At 46.3% G+C, this 21643-nt stretch overlaps 1 protein-coding gene and 1 pseudogene across 1 annotated transcript in view; both read left to right on the top strand.

Annotated features, from left to right (window-relative positions):
* The window catches only part of MICOS10 (mitochondrial contact site and cristae organizing system subunit 10), a 38152-nt gene extending 17667 nt beyond the window's left edge, over positions 1-20485 (top strand). The window contains exons 2-4 of the mRNA XM_019982437.2: positions 17139-17186; positions 18199-18308; positions 20244-20485. Coding sequence (XP_019837996.1) covers positions 17139-17186; positions 18199-18308; positions 20244-20258 — 173 coding nt within the window. The 3' untranslated portion in view covers positions 20259-20485. The remainder of the gene's footprint in view (positions 1-17138; positions 17187-18198; positions 18309-20243) is intronic.
* LOC139179073 (U6 spliceosomal RNA) lies at positions 2127-2225 on the top strand (annotated as a pseudogene).
* Positions 20486-21643: the final 1158 nt, after the last annotated feature.

The following is a 21643-nucleotide window of genomic DNA, read 5'->3' as shown; positions in this document are numbered from 1 at the left end:
CAGAACCTTCAGACTCAGCTTGTGGGAGCATGAATCGGTGTGAATACTGGGAAGCTGGCGATGTCTCCTGACGCAGACTGTGTGCGCATCTCATGACAGAGCAGCTCCGTGCCTCGGTGTGTGCCCGGCAGGCGTGTGTACATGTGTTCACCAAGTAACTTGTACTAGAACGTTTGTAGAACTTACCTAGGCATAATAGCGCCCACTGGAAGCTACCCAAATGCCCAGCAACAGAATGGGTTAGCAAATTGTGACACGATGTAATTGAATACTGTAGAGCAGTGATAATGAACAGACTGTATCTATCCATAGCCAGTGGTGGGCCAAAGCACATGCTCTGAGACTCTGTTTATGTAGGTTTAAAACCAGGCAAAACTACACTGTGCTTTGAGAAGTCAGAATCTGGTTACCCTCAGATGGAAAGTTTTGACTAGGAGAGCCCAAGGCAGACTTCTGGGGGTGTTGGGTATCCTTTGTTTCTTGCTCTGGTTCTGGTAACATGGGTGTGTTTAGTCTATGAAAACTCATTGAGTGGCACACTTAATTGCGCAGCTTTATGTATATATGTTATAGTTCATGAAAAGTTTTAAACAGACATGTACTGTCACAGAAAGGTGTCCTGATAATCATAAAGTGAGAAACGTAAATTTTAGAACATCTTGTGTGATAAATGATCCCGCTTATATAAATGGAATGATGAGCAGTAAACTTAATCCAGATTCCCTCTTGGGAGTAATAATGATGCTTGGTGCGGAGAACCATTAACTTTGTTGTAGTTACCCTAAGTTGCTTCAGTCGTGTCTCTTTGTGACCCTATGCATCATGGCCTGCCAGGCTTCTGTGGTTGGGATTCTGCAGGCAAGAATACTGGAGTGGGTTGCCATGCCCTCTTCCAGGGAATCATAATGTAAGCAAAGAAACAATGAGAACAGTTTCTGTTCAAAACATTTATTTATTGAGCTGAGTTGGTTCCTGTAGTTGAGGATTATGAATTTGTTGTTCAGTTGCCCACTCGTGCCTCTGACTCTTTGCGACCTCATGAACCATAGCACACCAGGCTTCCCAGTCCTTCACTGTCTCCCAGAGCTTCCTCAAACTGATGTCCATCAAGTCGGTGATGCCATCCAACCATCTCATCCTCTGTTGTCCCCTTCTCCTCCCACTTTTAGTCTTTCCCAGCATCCGGGTCTTTTCAAATGAGTCAGCCCTTTGCATCGGGTGGCCAAAGTGTTGGAGTTTCAGCTCCAGCATCAGTCCTTCCAGTGAATATTCAGTAATCTTTAAATAAATATCTTAAGTCTAGTTTTGTATTTAATAGAGTAGTTTAAAGTGAAAATCTCTCTAAGCTTTTCACTAACTTTGAAATTACATTCAGTTCAGTTCAGTCACTCAGTCATGTCTGACTCTTTGCGCCCCCATGGAGTGCTGCATGCCAGGCTTCCCTGTCCATCACCAACTCCCAGAGCCTACTCAGACTCATGTCCGTTGTGTTGGTGATGCCATGCAACCGTGCCTGTCAGTGACGTTTCTCCTTGATTGACAGGTTAATGGGCTTTGCTCTTGTTGGATGTGATACACCATTGTTGGCTTTCCTTGGTTGGCCCCACTTGAATAACTTCAGTAAATCCTTAGACTTATAGAACTATCCATTATTAGAGCTGGTAGGAACTTTAGCAGTTTATTTGGTCTAGTGTTGTTTTTTATTTAATTTTTATTTGTTTATTTTATTTATTAATTTTTATTTTAAATAAGTAAATATTTTATTTATTTATTTTGGACCTTTGTTGCTGTGAGGGCTTTTTCCCTGTGGCAGCGCCGGGCCTCTCAAGGCGCGGGCTCCTCTTGTCGTGGTGCGGGGGTTCCAGGGCGCCAGGGCCTCCGCAGTTGCGGCTCCTGGACTCTGGGGCGCGTGCTCGATAGCGGTGGCACCCGGGCTTAGCTGTGCACGTCCAGGACGTGTGGGATCTTTGTTCCCCCGACCATCAAGTGAACCCGCAGCCCCTGTGTCACCAGGCGGATTCTTAACCACTGGACCGCTGGGGAAGTCCTGAGAAAGTGAAGTGCTTTTTAGATAGCGGGATAGAAATAAGAAATAAAGGATAAAGAAACAAATAAAGGAAAAGAGTGTAATCATTTTGGCAGCACATTCACTAATGATGCAGAGAAGATTAGCATGGCCCCTGAGTAAGGATGGCACACAGATCCACGAAGCGCTCCATGTTTTAAAAGGGGGAGGTACAAATTAGAAAAACTGGAGAAGAATATGGGATATGAAAGTATGGTCAGCCTTAATGGATGACGGGGAGCGAGCTGGGTCTGGGGCGAGGGCGGGCGGGCGGGTCACAGTGTGCCAGGCGCTGTCTAAAGGGAGGGCCTCCATCAGGTTGCTCCAACTGTGGATCTTCAGGTAGAAGTTTAAAGCTTTCTGTTAGTAGTTAGCAGTGTATGTGGGAGGAATTGAAATGCATCTCATCACTTTTTACTTCAATTTTCTTTATCCAACCTAAACCTGTATTAGGTTGCTTCGGATAATTTATAATTATTGTAACACTGACATAATTGTTGATGGATTTGTAGATCTACTTTACTTTGGCAAATGTTTATGAGTTAGAACAAATGTTTCTGGTTGTCAGAACCTGCACATATAAAGTACTCAAAATTCCTGTTTGATAGATAGATTTTAAATGATTAACTGAAGCATATGATTTGAGCAGCATAATTCACTTTTTACTAGGAAAGTAGTCCTAAGAAAGTTGCTAGTTTCTTGGCATCATTTCAGGTGACTAAATTGAAGTTAACGAGTTGTAGGAATTTTTGTTTTAACCATTTCCGCATAAGCCTGTATGTGAGCTCACAATATCCCTCTCTAATTAGAAGTAAAAACGCAATACGTTGCCGCTCTAATCTCACTTGTCCTGGCATTAGAATAAATGCTACTAATCATAAGCTTTCCCAGAGGAGATTGGCTGTGACCATTGAAAAAAACCCCAATGTTTTTCCCCTGTTCAACTGCAACTTGAACTTCATTTTATTTCAGCTCATATCTTTTGGAAGACTTTTCTTCTTCACTCAGTATATGAAAACTAAAACTTTTATTTCTTAATGTATGCAAGTCCAGTGATTTGGAGAGGTTTATTTATGGAGTTTTGAAGATTACTGATGTCTTTAAGAAAGACGGGTGGTGGTGTTCAGTCACTGAGTCATGTCCGACTCTTTGCAACCCCATGGACTGCAGCACGCCAGGCTTCCCTGTCCTTCACTATCTCCTGGAGCTTACTCAAACTCATGTCCATCGAGTGGGTGATGCCATCCAACCATCTCATCCTCTGTCATCCCCTTCTCCTCTTGCTGTTAGTCTTTGCCAGCCTCAAGGTCTTTGCCGGTGAGTCAGCTCTTCACATCAGGTGTAGAATACTACTGCAATAGAAAGTCAGCTGGGTGCTGCTTCCTAAACCTCATAGTCTTGGCCACCCTGAGAGAACCAAATTGAACAGCAAAGAAGTTGTTTGCTCATGGAAGACCCCCGCATTCAGGCAAGTCATTGCCACACTTTTGTGAATGCTGATCTGGGATAGTAGTCACCATTGGCACCAACAGTATGTTAAATGCAAAACCATTGGTATGTTTAAAACATATTTGACCCCCGTTTCCATCTCTATGTATCTCTGTCCATGACTTAGCTAAGGATTCCTTAGCTAAGAATCATCATTAAGTGTGGTCACTCCCACTTCCCAGAAGTTCCTAAGCCCTGGTCAGAGTCCTGCCTTAACCTGTCCTGCTTACCTTTAGTACTGTCTCTTTCATTTCTGCTAAGCATGGAATACACAGAGGAGAGAGGGCTGTTGAGGAGAGACCAAAGTATGTAAGATCACGGTTTTCAGGCGGATGGCAGAGAAGAGAGAATCTGAAGTCTGGACCTAGCTCCCGCCTGGGTTACTGTCTCTGTCTTTGATGGGGCTTTTTCAAATCTGTCCTCATTGCTGTGAGTGGGCTGCTGTAAAGCACACATCTGATATGTTGTTTCCCTGCTTGGTTTCTGTCATTGCTTCTCTGTGACTTGTAATAGAGACCAAGATCCTTCACTCCAGTTCAGTCGCTCAGTCGTGTCCGACTCTGTGTGACCCCATGAACTGCAGCCCGCCAGGCTTCCCTGTCCATCACCAACTCCCGGAGTTTACTCAGACTCATGTCCATTAAGTTGGTGATGCCATCCAACCATCTCATCCTCTGTCCTCCCCTTCTCCTCCCGCCTTCAGTCTTTCCCAGCATCAGGGTCTTTTCAAATGAGTCAGTTCTTCACATCAGGTGGCCAAAGTATTGGAGTCTCAGCTTCAGCATGAGTCCTCCCAGTGAATATTCAGGACTGATTTCCTTTAAGATGGACTGGTTGGATCTCCTTGCAGTCCAAGGGACTCTCAAGAGTCTTCTCCAACGTCACAGTTCAAAAGCATCAATTCTTCGGCGCTCAGCCTTCTTTATATTCAAGATCCTTAGTTTGCTGTCAAAGACTGTCTTTCTGTATCTCCTAACTCACGCGTGGTCATTTGGCAACCAAGAGCTCCTTGAAGTCTTTCTCTTGTCGCCTTCTCTCCCACTCCCTTCTCTAACCCTCCGGGGGGCTTGGGTGCCCTTCTCAGTGCCTCTGGCTAGGTCCAGACTTCAGATTCTCTCTTCTCCACCATCTGCATGAAAAATAGGACCCTACATACTTTGGTCTCTCCTCAACACCCGTCTCCCCTTTGTGTATTCCATGCTGAGCAGAAACAGCACTTCCTGTTTCCTCATTGTACCTTCTACCTTGGGTTTCTAATTATCAGTTGATTCCAGCGCTAGACCGTGAACTTAGAGTGGAAACTTGTTTCCTGGGGCCTGGCATAGTGGCTGGCACACAGTGGGTGCTCAGGTCGTGTCGTGAAGGAAAAGCCGACACAGAATGTTGGCTCGGATGAATTTTGGAAGGTTGTTTCATTTCCTTTGGTAAGTCATGATGATTATAATGGTTTTCATGTCTCCGAGGAGGCCATACTGGTGGCAGAGGAATGTGGCAACTGAAGACCAGGTCTCTGGAGTTGGATGGTCTGGTTTCCAGTCCCAGACATGTGACCCGAGGCACGTTACTTCACCAATCTGTGTCTCAGTTTCCAAGTCTGTAAAATGGGGCTAATAAGAGAAGCTTGTTAAATGTGAAGGTTAAATGAGATAATTGAATCGTGGCGTCTAAGTGCTTAGCGAATACTCTTCACTTTATTTGATATGGTTTGGTGTTCATGAAAACATTGTCGATATTGCGTTTGTATAAATCAAGTTATATTCTAGCTTTATTAAGGGAATTTTGTATTAAAAGGTTATTTGATAACTTTTAAATAGCACCAATGTTTTTATAATTATCCAGGTAGAAGTTCTCTGCAATTTCTTTGACAGCCTTCCCCACTGCACTCCCCCAAAACCCCAGATACACATACACACACTTAATCAGTTGTTAAATCCTGTAAATTTTGCCAACAAAATGTCTCTTCCTTTCCAAGTAATCCTGCACACCTTAGTCGGATGACTCTTCTAAAGCATAGCGTCAGTCGTGTTTTGCCTTTTTAAAAACTCTTCAGGGAAGCCCAGCCTGTTGGATTAAGTGCCGTGCAGACTCCTTGGCCCACCTCCTGGTTCTTCAGAGGCTCCGGCCCTCTCCAGCCTTGTCTCCTGCTCCCAGCGGCCCGCCTTGAGCTTCGGCGTGGCCACCCTCCCCCGTTTCCCGGCTCGAGCCCTGCTTTTCTGCAGCCACTGGGTGGGGGGTGTATCCCCCCCGCCTCAGCTCTGGCTGTTGAAAGTCTACCATTTAAGGCAACTGAAATGCCACCTTCTTCTTGAAGATTAAAAACACAACAGCAGCTTCTCAGCTACACGTGCGCCCGCCTTCCTGTGGACGGGCAGCGCTCTTCCTCTCTGAAAGACAAGATTCGCTTTTGTTCAGTTTTCTGGATACCTAACTTGTTACTCCTTCCTGAGCCCAAGCTTGCCATGGAAGAGACTGTCTTATTTCTTATTCTTGTTGAACCCAGTATTCTTTTTATTTTTTGCCAAGTTTATTTATTTATTATTTATTTTAATTGGAGGCTAATTAGTTTACAATATTGTGGTGGTTTTTTTATACATTGACGTGAATCAGCCATGGGTGTACGTGTGTCCCCATCCTGAACCCCCCTCCCACGTCCCTGCCCATCCCATCCTTAGGGTCATCCCAGTGCACTGGCCCCGAGCACCCTGTCTCATGCATCGAACCTGGACTGGCGATCTGTTTCACATATGGTAATATACATGTTTCAGTGCTATTCTTTCAGATCATCCCACCCTTGCCTTCTCCCACGGAGTCCAAAAGACTGTTCTATACATCTGTGACTCTTTTGCTGTCTCGTATATAGGGTCATTGTTACCATCTTTCTAAATTCCATATATGTGTTAATATACTGTATTGGTGTTTTTCTTTCTAGTTTACTTTGCTCTGTATAATAGGTTCCAGTTTCATCCACCTCATTAGAACTGATTCAAATGCATTCTTTTTAATAGCTGAGTAATATTCCATTGTGTATATGTACCACAGGTTTCTTATCCATTCATCTGCCAGTGGACATCTAGGTTGCTTCCATGTCTTGGCTGTTCTAAACAGTGCTGCAATGAACATTGGGGTACACGTGTCTCTTTCAATTATGGTTTCCTCCATGTATATGCCCAGCAGTGGGATTGCTGGGTCATAATTGATGAAAGTGAAAGAGGAGAGTGAAAAAGTTGGCTTAAAGGTCAACATTCAGAAAACGAAGATCATGGCATCTGATCCCATCACTTCATGGGAAATAGATGGGGAAACAGTGGAAACAGTGGCTGACTTTCTTTTTGGGGGTGCCAAAATCACTGCAGATGGTGACTGCAGCCATGAAATTAAAAGATGCTTACTCCTTGGAAGGAAAGTTATGACCAACCTAGATAGCATATTCAAAAGCAGAGACATTACTTTGTCAACAAAGGTTCGTCTAGTCAAGACTATGGTTTTTCCAGTGGTCATGTATGGATGTGAGAGTTGGACTGTGAAGAAAGCTGAGCGCCAAAGAATTGATGCTTTTGAACTGTGGTGTTGGAGAAGACTCTTGAGAGTCCCTTGGACTGCAAGGAGATCCAGCCCATCCATTCTAAAGGAGATCAGTCCTGGGTGTTCTTTGGAAGGAATGATGTTAAAGCTGAAACTCCAGTACTTTGGCCACCTCATGGGAAGAGTTGACTCATTGGAAAAGACTCTGATGCTGGGAGGGATTGGGGGCAGGAGGAGAAGGGGACGACAGAGGATGAGATGGCTGAATGGCATCACCGACTTGATGGATGTGAGTTTGAGTGAACTTCGGGAGTTGGTGATGGACAGGGAGGCCTGGCGTACTGCAATTCATGTGGTCATAAAGAGTCGGACATGACTGAGCAACTGAACTGAACTGATGGCAGTTCTATTTCCAGTTTTTTAAAGAATCTCCACACCGTTCTCCATAGTGGCTGTACAGGTTTGCATTCCCACCAACAGTATAAGAGAGTTCCCTTTTCTCCTCACCCTCTCCAGCATTGATTGATTGTAGACTTTTTCATAGCAGCCCTTCTGACCGGCGTGAGATGGTACCTCATTGTGGTTTTGATTTGCATTTCTCTGATAATGAGTGATGTTGAGCATCTTTTCATGTGTGTGTTAGCCATCTGTATGTCTTCTTTGGCGAAATGTCTGTTTAGTTCTTTGGCCCATTTTTTGATTATGGACCCAGTGTTCTTGCCCTTCAGTGCTCAGTAAGTATTTGTTCTTGAAATGCTTTTTGTGGGAGAAGAATACATTTATAATTACTGTGTGCAATGCACTGTTCTTCCAGGCTTTTTACATGTTATGTTGTTTCATCCTTGCTCTTCTTCCCCAGTTAGAGATAGGCACTGTTAGTATTCCTATTTTCAGTACAAAGAAGCTGTTGCCTAGAGAGGGTATATAAATTGTCCAAGGAAGGGACAGACCACTAGTAGGTAACCAGTATTCTCAATCCTGTTTAACCTGTTTTACCCCCAAATCTACATAACACTGTAGCTGAAATGTAACCACTGTGTATCCACTACCCACTTTTTAAAAATAAGCACTACATACCCCAAGAGAAAAGAAATTTATCCTTAGTGCTTCCTACTTAATAAATGCTAATAAATGTAGGTTAAGGAAATGTGTAAGGAAAAGAAACTGTCGGTCTTGTTTCCCTGTTGATTTTTCATTTGGACCAAGAAGGAAACCACACGACAGCCCTTGTGATGCACACGAGGGCACAGTGCGGCCCTGAGTTGCCTCTTGACGTCCCAGGGAGGAGACTGCAGGCGCTGATGTTGATGGGCGGGGGGGGGGGGGGTAGGGAGGGAAGGCACTTCTCTCTCCAGCCAGTGTCCAGAAGGAAGCGCCTCCCAGCTTGGCTTGGTGCCTGTGTCTCCTTGATGCTAAGTAATTTGGGGCGGGGGTTGTTGTCATCCTTGATAAATCGGACATCTGTGGTTTCTGTTGTTTTCTTGAGGGATTAAAGAGTCACGCAGTCATAAATTACCCATGCAAAGCACTACCATCCAGAACATCCAGAAAAACACTTTGTTGTGCTGTGTAACAATAGACTGCTCTCCTGCAGCTCTTCTGACTGACCTCTCCCTGAGCGTTTTCTCTGCCAGTAGAAAAGAGCCATGACCTGGAGTCAAACAGCGTGGGTTTGTGTTCTCTTTCGTAGTTGTGTGTTCTTGGGTAACTCACCTAACCCCTTTCTTTACATTGTTTCCTCTTCCGTAAGTCAGGATCATAATACACCTCAGAGGTGGTTCTGTGGTTCAAATGAAATAATATGCCGGGGTCCAGCCCCGGTGGATCCAGGGAATTCGAAGCGGGGACGGCGTCGGCGAGATCAGGAAACAACTGCTTAATTAAATGTTTATTAAGGATATAAAGAGTGGTGAAATAAGGATAGCTCAGCGAAGAAATTCAGTGAAGAAAAGAGCCTGAATAAAATTCCAAAGCAGGGAATTTACGTCACCTACGAAGGCTGCAGGCGTCCTCCCGTTCTCCCGAAGGAGAGGAGACACTAAGGCCTCCCCGGTCAGATCTTAGAAGCCCAAGCAAAATTAGTAGGATGAGCTTCCCCACCTCAGAGGAAAAATTCAGCCAGAAGGTGAAAGAAAGAACGACATGGGGAGACCAAATTTCGATGAACAAAAAGGGCGTACTTTATTTTCCAAAGTAGTTTTATACCTTAAGTTGTGCATAGAGGATAATGGGGGAAGGGGTAGAGTCATGCAAGGACAGAAGTTCCTGATCCTAATCGAAGCCAGGCTTTCAGACTTATCATATGCAAAAGTTTAGGTGATTTACATCATCTTCTGGCCAGGAGGCCTGTTAACATTTTAAGAGACTTATTTTTCTCTAAAGGTGATTATTCTAAAGTCAGGTGCCAGCCTCCAAAAGGCATTGGATAAAGTTGCATTCCTATAGGGCAAAGGTGAGGTGGGCTCAATCAAGAAAAGAATTAACTCAAGGGTCCAAGGTTACAAACATTGAGGCTACTACTTACGTTTCTATACACCCATTATATCAATCAATACACTGCCAAGGACACAGTAGGTAAGGGATATGGAGACTTAGCAGCAAACATTGGCCCAACAAGTGAAAAACCCTTCACCAATACAATTTCTAATGAATCTCTTAACTACTCAAAGGAATCTGTGTTTAGACAGTTTAGAACATCTCCTGCCTCTCACAGTTGGGAGGCTCTGAACAATCACATGTGGCCGGAAAAACCTATTCAGGCAGGCTAGAGGATTTCCAAAGGAGTTTGTAGGTTGAAACACTGTCACACCCAGGAATTATTAACTGGAGCTGTAAGCTAACTCTTTTTTCAGAGAGAGGTAGTGGGGGACAGCCCCCCGTAAAGTCAGAGGTGTAGGTGAGAGCACAAAGCAGAAAGTAGGCAGACTCTGGTTTTGGGGGTAGATGCTCGAGAATTTCCAGGGGGACTCCTGAGGCTCGATCCCGCCTTTGCGTATGCCGAGCCTCCTCCCTCATGACCTTTGCCACGGGTGGAGTTCCGCAGGCTGGCTCCTGGCAATAATATATGGAAACGTTGGTACATCAATGCCTGCTGCTGCTAAGTCGCTTCAGTCGTGTCTGACTCTGTGCGACCCTGTGGACAGCAGCCCACTGGGCTCCTCTGTCCACAGGATTCTCTAGGCAAGAACACTGGAGTGGGTTGCCATTTCCTTCTCCATCGTCAGTGTCTGCCACTCTATAAATGTTAGTACCTCAGAAGTGTTAGTCACTCAGTTGTGTCCCACTCTTGGCAGCCCCGTGCACTGTAGCCCACCAGGCTCCTCTGTCCATGCAGTTCTCCAGGCAAGAGTACTGGAGTGGGTTGCCATGCCCTCCAGGGGAACTTCCTTACCCAGGGATTGAACTTGGGTCTCCTGCATTGCAGGCAGATTCTTTTTTTTTTTTTTTTCTCCCCTCCCCCGGCTCCCAAACGCCGTGGAGCGCGCCGCCGCTTTGCCTGCAGGCAGATTCTTAACCGTCTGAGCCACCAGGGAATCCCAAAGCACCACTTCTCCCCAATAAATCCAGTGCATGGCACCTACAGTCCATGGGGTTGGTCACCGAAGAGTCAGACACGACTTAGTGACTCAACAGCGGCAGAGGCTTCTTTGGTTGTGTTTTTTGAAACTTAGTAATTCTGCATTTTCTTCAGTGTCCCTTTAATAGTCATCAGAGCTGCTTATTTTCCCACATCCTCTGCCCACATGTGAATAAACTATATTTAAGTAAAATGTATACAGCCACGTTTCTTTTGTGCGTTCTTGAAAAGCCATACAGCTGTCGGCATTCTGAAGGCTGGATCTTGTGCTGTGTGCTTTCATCTGAAAGGACCCTGGTTGAGAGGTGACTTTTCTGGAAGCAGCACACCAGTACTGTAATGGCTTCCACATTTACCTTCCTTGTCTTGACTCCTTTTGGCCGACTGCTTTACTTGTTCTGACCAGAGTCCTGGTAATTGATGTGCACCCTAGACATTCCTACAGACGTTCAGCCTCTGTATACGGGAGGCACAGGAAGGGCGAGGTCTTGTGCAATAGCCACCTTCTTAGCCTGCGGCAGTGTTGACTTGTGAGAAGCTGATTAACACTGACCGCATTTGCCATCTCTGGGCCGTTGTCTGGCACACTTTCTGGGTTGCTTCACATGACTTGGCATTTACACATGGACACCTGGGACAATCTGTCTTTGCCTCAAAGGATTAAGTAACACAGTTTGGAATTGACTTAAAACTATTTTTTTTCCCCTCATAAATTGGGCCCTGAGCATCTTTCATAAATCAGGAATGTTTCTTGGAAATGTAATTCTCACTAAATTCAGTCCCAAGGGTACTTTTCTATAAAAGCACATTCTTGTTTGTTCTGACAAATGCATTTGATGATGGTAATAGTGTTATAGAAACATGATTGAACAGGAAAGAACACCCATTATAAATAGGTCAGTTTGACATTAATCCATGTGCGAAGCATAAATACAGCTTTATTAAACACAAGGCACCTCTAGGAAAATGTTGTATTTTAAAGCAACATGTTCTACTTCAGCAATGAATCTGAAGGAATCCCCTATTTTGTTTTTAAAAAAATGTATTTCTATGAACAGTTGCTATTGCCTGTGGGAAAAAAGTCAGCTATGCAGAGTGAGTAACAAAGATTCCAGTCTTCAGCTGTGGTTCACTGACAGTGCGATCCTCCTGTGGAGTTGTGTTTTAATGGAGGGATTAACTTTTTGTTTTGTTTTGTTTGTTTGTTTGTTTTGTATTTTTTAAAATCCAGTGGACACACAAAACAAAACTGCGCTGAGAAAAACAGTTATGTTACACTTCTGACATCTTTTGAGTGTGTTTTTAGAGAGGTAGCAGACCTAACCACCATTTATTGAAGTCTGTGTCAGACTGCAGATCCTTATACTTTCCTAACACAGCGATGCTCGTAGATGAGCGTGCTGAGGGCAGGTGAGGCTAAAGCACTCGCCTTGAGGTCAGAGGGCTCTGAACTGGGCCTGTGTCCCGACAGCATCCGTGCTCTTGCGTCACACGCAGTGGGAAGGTAAGTCTCGTATTTTGGAAGCTGTGTCTTTTCTTTCTGTCATTTAAGAATAAAGTTGTTTGGCATATGGCTCCTAGACTCTTAAACTTGCTTGTAATTGCTGTAGTTTCTCATAACCTGCCATTGAGTGTGGTACTTAAGTGTGTGCTGTTCCATCTTGATATGTTATTATACAAAGTAAAATGGTAGATGTAGATCAAGATTTAGCATTGATAAACCACACATTGCACTTAGGACTTTAGGAGCTTTGTTTAAAATGTTAATAAGCTGGAGTGAGATCTTAGTTATATAATCAATTATTGATAAATAAAAGGTCTGTGGTCTTCTTTCCCCTATGATCAGTTTTTCATGGACATGTTTTTTAAGTGACTTTCTGAGGATTTTTTTTTAATGCTTCCCCCAGCAGTGAGTTATTCCTCAGTTGAATGTTCGTTGACAATTACTTCTACAAAGTTGATTCCATAGGAACCTTTATTTCTCCAACTTGTTCTGCTTAGGGACTGACATCCAAAGTACATTTCTGGGACTTCCTGGCGGTCCAGTGGTTTAGACTCCATGCTCCACTGCCGGGGGCCTGGGTTCAGTCCCTGGTCAGGGAGCTTAGGCCCTGCATGCCTTGTAGGATAGCCAAAAAACCCAAACATTTGTACCTCAGGACTGCAGTCAGATTATGTGGCCTGCTGCTTAATTCTTGCTGGTTATGTTTGCTTTCTCAGTATTTCAGTAAAGTCGAGCTTCGTAATATGTGGCATGGTGACTTGTCCATGTGTCACAGTAATGGCCGTCAACATAGATCCCCCCACCACACACACATGTGGCTTGGGGTGTACACTGGTACACTGCTGGTAGTTGGTATTCTTTTAAATTTGTTATAAAATCCACTTGGGCATACGATGAGGCAGTATTTTTTTATGTAGTTAGTGGAGTGAGTTCTCTGTTGTTTGTTACTAAAATAGTATCAGATGAACTGAAAAACGTGTGTTTATCTACTGGCCCATTTTATGATGTCCTTTTGGGCACTAAACATGCATTAAAGGGCCGGTTAGATTGATTCGGAGCAATTTCTTTTTGAAAGAATTTGTGCCAATTCTTTTTCCTCTCCAGAAGGAATGGTTTCAGAGCATGGCTCCTTGCCTAATGTCGATTCCATAAGGCTGCTCTCTCGGGGTGGTTTTTCTTTTTGCCTTGTTCCCTGCCTTCCCCTTGGTGGACTTTGCCATTCGGAAGATGTGTACCTACAATCAGGCATTTCTTTACTTTAGAGTTATTTGTCATTCCAGACAGCATGGGCCAAAAGAACAGGCTTAAAAGGGGAGGCAGAGTTATATAAATTTTATTCATAGTTAAATATTTGCTTCCAGGGAAGGTGAAAAATGCTTTGTACTTTTTCCTCTGGCTTTTTTCTTCTAAGAGAACTTGAAATGCAACAACAAAGAAGAAGTGGCCAAAGGCTGAGAGAACTCTCCTCTTTTTCCATGTTGGTTTGTTTTTATTGTAAGACAAACCTTTCATGTTTTATTGTTAGGAAGTTTAAACCTGGCCTAGAGGTGCCAGTCTTTAGTGGGAACAGCTGCGGAGTTGGTGTCCCCTGATCAGGTGGGACTTTCTTTGAAGCAACATGTTGCCTTTTAAAAGAAAATTGAGCATGTGAGAACTTGAACCTGTGAAACTCGTCAGCAGTTCCACCATTGTTTATCTCTGAAATAACCGAGATAGCCGACTGAAAGTGTTGGCATTTAAACATCAGCTTCTGCGTCATTTTTTCTGAAGGGACCAGACTTGGTATTTTGTGTCTTAAAAATATAGAAATGGAGGGAAAAAAATCACTCTTAAGAATCGAAGATGTCGCAGCTGAACTTAAGAGCATAGAGTATATACTTCTGCTTCAGACTAGTCTGAACTGTGATTTTGATCCCAGTTTATACTTGCAAGTAAATGCCTTTAATAGGGCTTCCCTGGTGGCTCAGATGGTAAAGAATCTGCCTGAAATGCTGGAGACCTGGGTTCAATCCCTGGGTCAGGAAGATCCCCTGGAAAAGGACATGGCCACCCACCCTGGTAGCCTTGCCTGGAGAATTCCATGGACAGAGGAGCCTGGGGTCGCAGAGAGTCGGACACGACTGAGTGGGGCGCGCGCGCGCACACACACACACACACACACACACACACACACACACACACACACACACACACACACACACACACACACACACACACACACACACACACACACACACACACACACACACACACACACACACACACACACACACACACACGCCTTCAATAGTAGCGGAATTGAAGTGGTCAGGCATATACCTCAACTTGAATGAAGTGTAGAGAGGAAAGATTTTCGGCTTTGTCCTGGTTGATGTGAAGCCTTTCTCCTCTTTGTGGCTGAGTGATAACCGGTAGCACTGGCTTTAGCACCACTCTTAATCTACTGTTAGGAAAAGTTGAGCGTCAGAGAGCTTTCTTTCCTTGGGGGAAAATAGAGACAGGCATGGAATCAGAGGGACAAGGAAAGTGCTGAAATATTTTCCTTTTGGGCTTTTGATTTGTTTGCCAAAAAATTGCCTTCCAGATGGAGAAGACCAAACGCTCTGATTGTGAGCCATTGTGTTTGTACTGGCCTACATCCCCATCCCACTGCCTGGTTTGAAATCTGTGGGCCAGTCCAAATTCTTTACCTCATTTTCTAGGACCAATTTACTGTCTTACTCATCTTCCAGCTGCAAGGGGGTGAGGCAGGTTACTTTGAAATGGAAGCCCATGCCATTTTAGAAAGCCAGGCAGCAGCAGACCCCTGCTGGGGAGCGGCAGTCGCGATGGCTGCGTCTCTGAAGCCCTTGCAGCACACCCTCCAGGTAGACTCGTGTCTGTGACAGGGGCGGCAGGCGAGCCTGGGGACGGATCTGAACAAGCCCAGCTGGCCCTGTGCGGGCTTGTTGCTGCCCTGGTTGCCTAGCGTCCTGGGCTGTCGCACGGGAGGCACACTTGGGTTTTGGCTGAATCCTGCTTCGCTGGCAGTAGGAATCTCGATCCTCCAGTTTCCCTTGGGAGGCATCAGTTGTTCAGGGGTTGGCGCTGGGGGGATCTGGGCTTTGCAGTCTGGCAGACTCGGGCCTAGGTCACTGCTCTTCACCGACTGAACATGTCCTTGAGCAGGTTATTTTCTGCATCTGGAAACTGGGGATAGTACCGTGTCAGGCTGCTGTTTGGTTTACAAGAATTTTTGGTGGAGTAGGGAGGGAATGTTGGGTACTCATGGGAGATACTGATGTTTGTTCCTTTCCCTTCTCTTTATGTCAGCCTGGAATAGGTTAACCATTGTGGCCTGTAAACTGACAGGTTTTCCATCACTTCATTAAACTGCATGGAAATCGGGATGACGCGAGAGATCTTCAGATGCTGCATTTTAAAGCTGGGCAACAGTACCTAGTGCAGGGCCTGTCGGACAGTGCAAAGGCATGGTTTGTAACTAAAATGTTTCTGTAGGGTACAGTCATAGGAAGGAAGCGCATCATGGCCACATGTAGAGGGTAAGAGGCTTATCAGAACTCACTGGGTAGTAGCATGAACACTCGATCAGGCCAGCATCAGCGGGATTGTTGCACAGGTGAAGCAGAACAGGTGTGGGTTAGCTTACTTGCTTCAGATGAAGCTGTCTGTGTCTGGAGCAGAAGGGTCAGGTTTGCTGACTGAGGAGTGCTTTGAGTGTTCACACTGCCTAGCCTACATTCATGCTTAGACAGGGAGGAGGCTCTCGGAATTCCAACAGCGTGTATTTGAAAACCGTTAAGGCCAGTGAGAATCGGACCTTTATGTGGTGCTTAATCGTGGAGAAGTTGGTCAGGGCTCTGTTGGACCGTGGGGCAGACGCTTAGTAAAGAACATCAGGATACTCTGAAAAGTCTGAAAACAATTAACTGTCAAGTCTGAGGAGAAATCAGGGCTTGGCTCTCTTCCTTGGCATGTGTAACTTTACTTTTTTGATAATGGAAAAATAAGTTTATCTCAAAGTTTGGGACATGTGTCTCTACAGTATGTGAGATGATTTTTTTCCTAAAGTGGTACCACAAGTAAATTTTTATTTTAATTATTCTGCATTCATTTAAAACGTGCCTTATTAAAAAAGTACAGCTGGCACTCGAATCTGTGATTATAGATACTATTTAAGTTGAAGTTGAGTTTATATAATTAAATACATTCATTAATGTTTTTCTTCTTTTTTAAAGAAAATAAATTATGACCATATCAACAGAATGACCAAGGTTGAGAAAGATTGGTCAAAATGAGGATTTAGCTTGTTTTTTTGGCTCCAAGCTTAAGGTTCCTGTGAAGTTTGATTTAAAATTAGGTATTTAAAGTTTTTTTTTTCCTACCAGATCATTAAAACAGGGTTGCATCTGTTTTTTCATCTTGAAAGATGGTGGTTAAAAGTGCCCCGTGAGTCAGCGAGGAGAGGGGCCTGATGTCCACGCTTGAGGACGTGCTTTCCCCGTCTGGACAGTCTGACTTGTGGCAGCAGCTCCTCTGGATCGCTCCTTTCCATCTTCCTCAAAACGTCGCCATCACTCAAAATGCCGAAACAGCCAGGGGAGCTTCCCGCTGAGGGTGTTTACCTGGCGTGCCGGCCGTGGCGTGCCTGGGAAGGTGGCGCGGGAGCCCGAGGTGCTGGAGGCTGTCTGCAAGCCATGCGAGAGCATCTTTTCAGAACTGTCTCCTGGCTTCTCCCCCCCACCCCCGAGACTCGTCTAGACAGAATGGGGGAGAAAGTTCTTATCCCCTGGTGGGGCAGAGGGGACCGCAGGCGTAGACACGGCCTCTGACGACAAGAAGGAAGTTAGAAACGAGAAGCTCGTCTCTCTACCAAGTTAAAAACATCTGTCTTGTAGATGTTCACATTTATGAAATGTTCATTTTATTTTTGTCAAGTTACCGTTAAGGTGTTTAACATGTTTTTCCTCCCTCTTTTGTAGGTACTGGCTTTGGATTAGGACTTGTTTTCTCACTTACCCTCTTTAAAAGTAAGTGTGCCTTCCTGCCTGTGTGCATAACGTCCTAGGGTCCACGTGCGCGGCAGGGACGCTGCTGGAGGCACAGCCCCCGGCTGCCAGCATCCACGTGTGGGTTTAGGTAGGCCACTGCACAGTGAGCTAGACGGAGACCACAGGCGCAAGTGAGGCCGGAACGGGTGGGCATCTCCAGAACTCCCCCGGGCACTAAGTCAGGGTAACGGGTGGGCATCTCCAGAACTCCCCTGGGCACTAAGTCAGGGTGCCTGATATCATTAAAAAAAAGCCTGTACTTTATGCCAGTGAGTCATTTGGCCAAATCTACGCTCTCAAATAATTCTAATTAGTTACAGTTTTTTCTAAAGCAGCTTGAAAACAAAAGTCCTGCTGGTAATAAAAAGAAGTGGACCTGAAATAAATAGGCTTTTTGGCCAGAAATTCTCCTGAGCGAAGGGCAGGCAGTGTCCCTTTCATTCGGTGGAAGAACTTCTCAAGTTTGGCTATTGAATAGAAGCCATAGGGTCACTTTGACCTCCTTCCATGAGGAACTGGTGGGGAATACACAACTGGAGAATCCCAGTGAACCAGTGCTAGTGTGAAGTAATCGTCTATGGCATTAGCTTAAGTAAACCTCATGACTTAGTAGAATTAAAATATGTAAATATTGGTGAAGTTCTTACTTTAAAAATTCAAAGACCTTACTGGTATTATTATGATAAGCTTTAAGAATTAGTTGAAATGAGCAGATGGTTAGAACTGGCATAGAAAAGTTAACAGGCTCCACTGTGTCTGCTGTGTTCATACTGCACCACCTAAGACTTCAGGTCTGGTAGCACGGGTACTTAATCGGCGCCTCCCCTGGGCTGGTGGTGAGACCCTGACAGAGACGTGTGGCATGTAACAGTCAGCAGCGTGGTGCATGCTGAATGTTCACTGAACCCTAAGCAAGTGTATTGAAGCCAGAGGAAAACTTTTATTTTCTTCTCACAGTTCCCTCTTGGGGTTTTCCTTTTCTGCTCACCAGGAAGAATGTGGCCATTAGCCTTTGGCTCTGGAATGGGATTTGGAATGGCCTACTCCAATTGTCAGCATGATTTCCAGGCTCCGTACCTTCTACACGGAAAATACGTCAAAGTACGTACAGAACTGGTACTTCTCTTTCTTCCTCCTGCCTCCTCAGAGAATTCTTTAGAGTGCAGGTAATAATAAATACGATAAATGATAAATAAACCGAGGTCTTTGTGGCACCGCTGAGCTCGTAAGTGAATTGACTTGAATCATCACAGTGAAGCAGATTCTATTAAATTCTCCTTTCTGTAGGCAGCACTCTTGTTCAGGATATCAGAGTGCCCGGTAAACATGTCATACACATTCAGGCTAAACCTAGACTCCTGAACTCAGTCGTGCTTCTGCTTTCTACTGAAGAGGGCACGTTCTTGACTGTGAGTCCCGCCCGATTCTGCTGCAGTCTTGTCTACAGATGGGTTTTTAATGACGCAAAGAAGATGCAAAAGTTTAACACTTGCCTCAAGTGAAAGGACGTATCCCGTTTCCTAAAAGTTTCTGTGCGTAGCAGCCTCCAGACGGAGGTGCTGTTTATTTTTGTATCGGGGCTTGGAACAAAGTAGGTGCTCAAATAAATGTAAAATAAATGAATGAGGTAAGTTGTGTATCTCACTAGACGCGCTGGTGGCCTCGGGGCGTCAGGCTTACTAAGGCACCACTGTCACACACCACCACCTTCATGAAGAACTTCTCCTCCTCGGGATGTGCAGAGTCGTCTGCCTTCTCGGTTAACCTCGAGCTAGAATCACTGGTCTGGGCCGCAGCGGGGCCCAGGGAAGAGAGCCCAGAAGCCAGGACACCCCCCTGTGTGCTTTCTGGGTGCTCTGGAGTTCTTCCCTTCTTTTCTCACTTATGAGGTAATTTCTGCCTATGGGATTGCTGTGCAGATTAAATGTGAAAATGTCTTCAAGCTCTGAGGTGCTATATAAACAGAAATATTGGTTATTACAGAGGAGGCCAGCCAAGAACGGGTGGCTGACTCGTCCATTGTCCACCGTACTAACAAGCAGGGCAGAGAATGGGGTACAAACGAGCGTCCCAGCTCGGAAGCCCCTATCTGAGAAGGTGCGTAGACTGCCAGCTGCCCACTGGCCAGCCTGTGCAGCCCTGGAGAGGGGACTGGGAGCAGGGGAGGCGGGAGAGCCTTGCGCAGGCAGGCCCTCAGTCGTCATGACCTGCCCCTACGCCAAGGCCAGGGTGGGTGTCTGGGGGCCCGCACGGGCGGAGGGCAGCTGCATGGTACCAGCGCTGACCACGGGCAGTTTCCCTGCTCCCGGCTCCTCCCCTCGTGGCCCCGCAGCTGAGTCTGGAGGAGAATACAAAGGAACAGGGAGAGGAGCTTTAGGTCTTTGAATTGAAATGTTTTCATTGTTCCAAACTGAGTTGTCATGGATAAATGGCTCAGGGGTGATTATATGTGTGTATATTTAATGGCTGGGAGTTACTGTGGAAAATGCTGTTAGAGGTTTTACAGCCCCGTGCATGCTGCTCCAGCGCGGCCTGTAACTTTATCTGAGCTCGAGTCTGCGCCTCAATGTTGTCAGCCTCTAGTCTCTGAGGAGAGGAGCAGGACTGCGGCTTGGGGCTTTTCCAGTGTAGTCGTAATATGGGGTGGTGATTGCTGAGCGCCTGCTACGCCCCGTGGGCCATCCTGGGTGCTTTATCTTTGTGTTCCTTCTCTAGACCTCTCCCAGCAGATCTGCGACGGAGGTTTTATGACCCTCGTTCAGCAGATGAGAAAACTGAACTTTTCCGGGGTTAGGAACTTGCCAGAGCTCCCAGCGTTAGTAGGCCGTTTGATTGCAGCGCTGCACTCTCTCCACCCACCTGGGAGCCGCCCTCTGCTGGGTGTTAACCTGGTGTGCTGGAGACGGTCCTCTTGAGAGTGAGACAGGTTTCAAGCAGATGCTGGTAGGGCCCTGTGCGCCTGCCCTGCGGCGGCAGGTTGGAGGGGCTCGTCAGGAGGCCATGCGCGCCTGCTAACGGAGTGTCCTTCCTTTCCAGGAGCAGGAGCAGTGACTCACGCCTGAGAGCACCCCAGGGGGAGGGCAGGAGAAACCACGTTCATTCCTCAGGAACGCTGAAGCGCCCGAGTGAGCCGCACTCTCCGTGAGCGTCGCCAGTAATGCTCAACTCCAGCACACTGTGCACGTGTTTGAAACCAAGTCCGTTTCTTGTTTTGTATTTTCTCTCTGGAAATTGCAGGGCGGTGGTCTTAAAATAAATAAACTAAACTCGGCAGCCCAGCGCGTGGCCTGCGTTTCTTTGCCTTCGGTCTGTGAGCAGGAGGTGTCTGTGTGAACTGCCAGCAGCTGTAACCGCCTGGTCGCAGCCTCTCTCTCAGCCTTCCTGGAAGCACAGCCGTGGTGTGTTCCTCCCCGCTCGCCCCGTGAAGTGTATTTTTCAGAACTGCTTCCACCTCACAAATCGGAGCTTGGAGAGTGCAGTGTGTGAAGATGATGAACATCCAGAGGAGCTGCGCTTGCTCTGGCTGTTAGTCTGTAAAGCCGGCCTGTCGTCCTGACCATTGGACCTGGCCGGCCCATCTCGGCCATGTCTGCTGGGCTGAGGTCAGGCAGCCGGCCGTCTTGGCAGGTAGGGAGCCTCACTGTGCTGGTGGCTCACCCCATCGATGTCACGGTTCCTCTTAACTTCAAGGGGCTTGGCGCCCACCGGCCGGGCCTCGGCACTGGGGGCTTTGGCCCGGGGACTGGGGAGAGGTCTTGGTTTGCATGGCTGGCCGGAAGGCTGCGTTTGGCGTTGATTTCATCTTCGTGTAGCGCCAGAAGTCCGAGGACAGAAGGGCCACTGCTGCTGGCCCTCTGAGTTTGTCCCTTTGGTTTCACCGCAATCAGGGAGGCTAGACACAAAGCGTGTACTGTAGCAGATTGTTCTGAGAGCATGCAGAGCCTCAGGAGTCAGGCTTTCCTATCTTCTATTAATGAAATGAAGATGGGCAGGACTCGATCCCACTCGTCCCTTTACTGGCCGTTTACGGTGAGCTGAGTACCGTTACAGGCAGGGGAGATAAATGGGTGAGAGACAAGACTCAGGCCCCTTTGAGGAGCTGAGAATCTGATGCACAGACAGACAGACTGCTCTGACGTTGGATGAGGAGGGGTGTAGACAAAGGGCAGCCAGAGCGAAGGAGATCCTTGGATGGCCTGGCAGAGGAGGAGGGCATGTAAAGTTGATTGGACCTTCCAGACAGAAGAGAGGGAAGGTAGCTTTTGCAAAGGCTCAGAATCACGGCAGTGTGTTTTTTTGTTGGGGAGCTACCAGGAAGTCAGTTTCGTCAGTGTGCAGGGTCTGGAGAGGTGGGGGGCGCGGGGTGAGCGTCAGGGTAGACTTGGGGTCTCTACCAATGGGGAATGTCGATTAGACAGTTCTTGCGGGTATTGCAG

Source organism: Bos indicus, chromosome 2 (assembly GCF_029378745.1).
Source record: "Bos indicus isolate NIAB-ARS_2022 breed Sahiwal x Tharparkar chromosome 2, NIAB-ARS_B.indTharparkar_mat_pri_1.0, whole genome shotgun sequence".
NCBI lineage: Eukaryota > Metazoa > Chordata > Mammalia > Artiodactyla > Bovidae > Bos > Bos indicus.
This window is presented reverse-complemented; position numbering and strand designations above follow the sequence as displayed.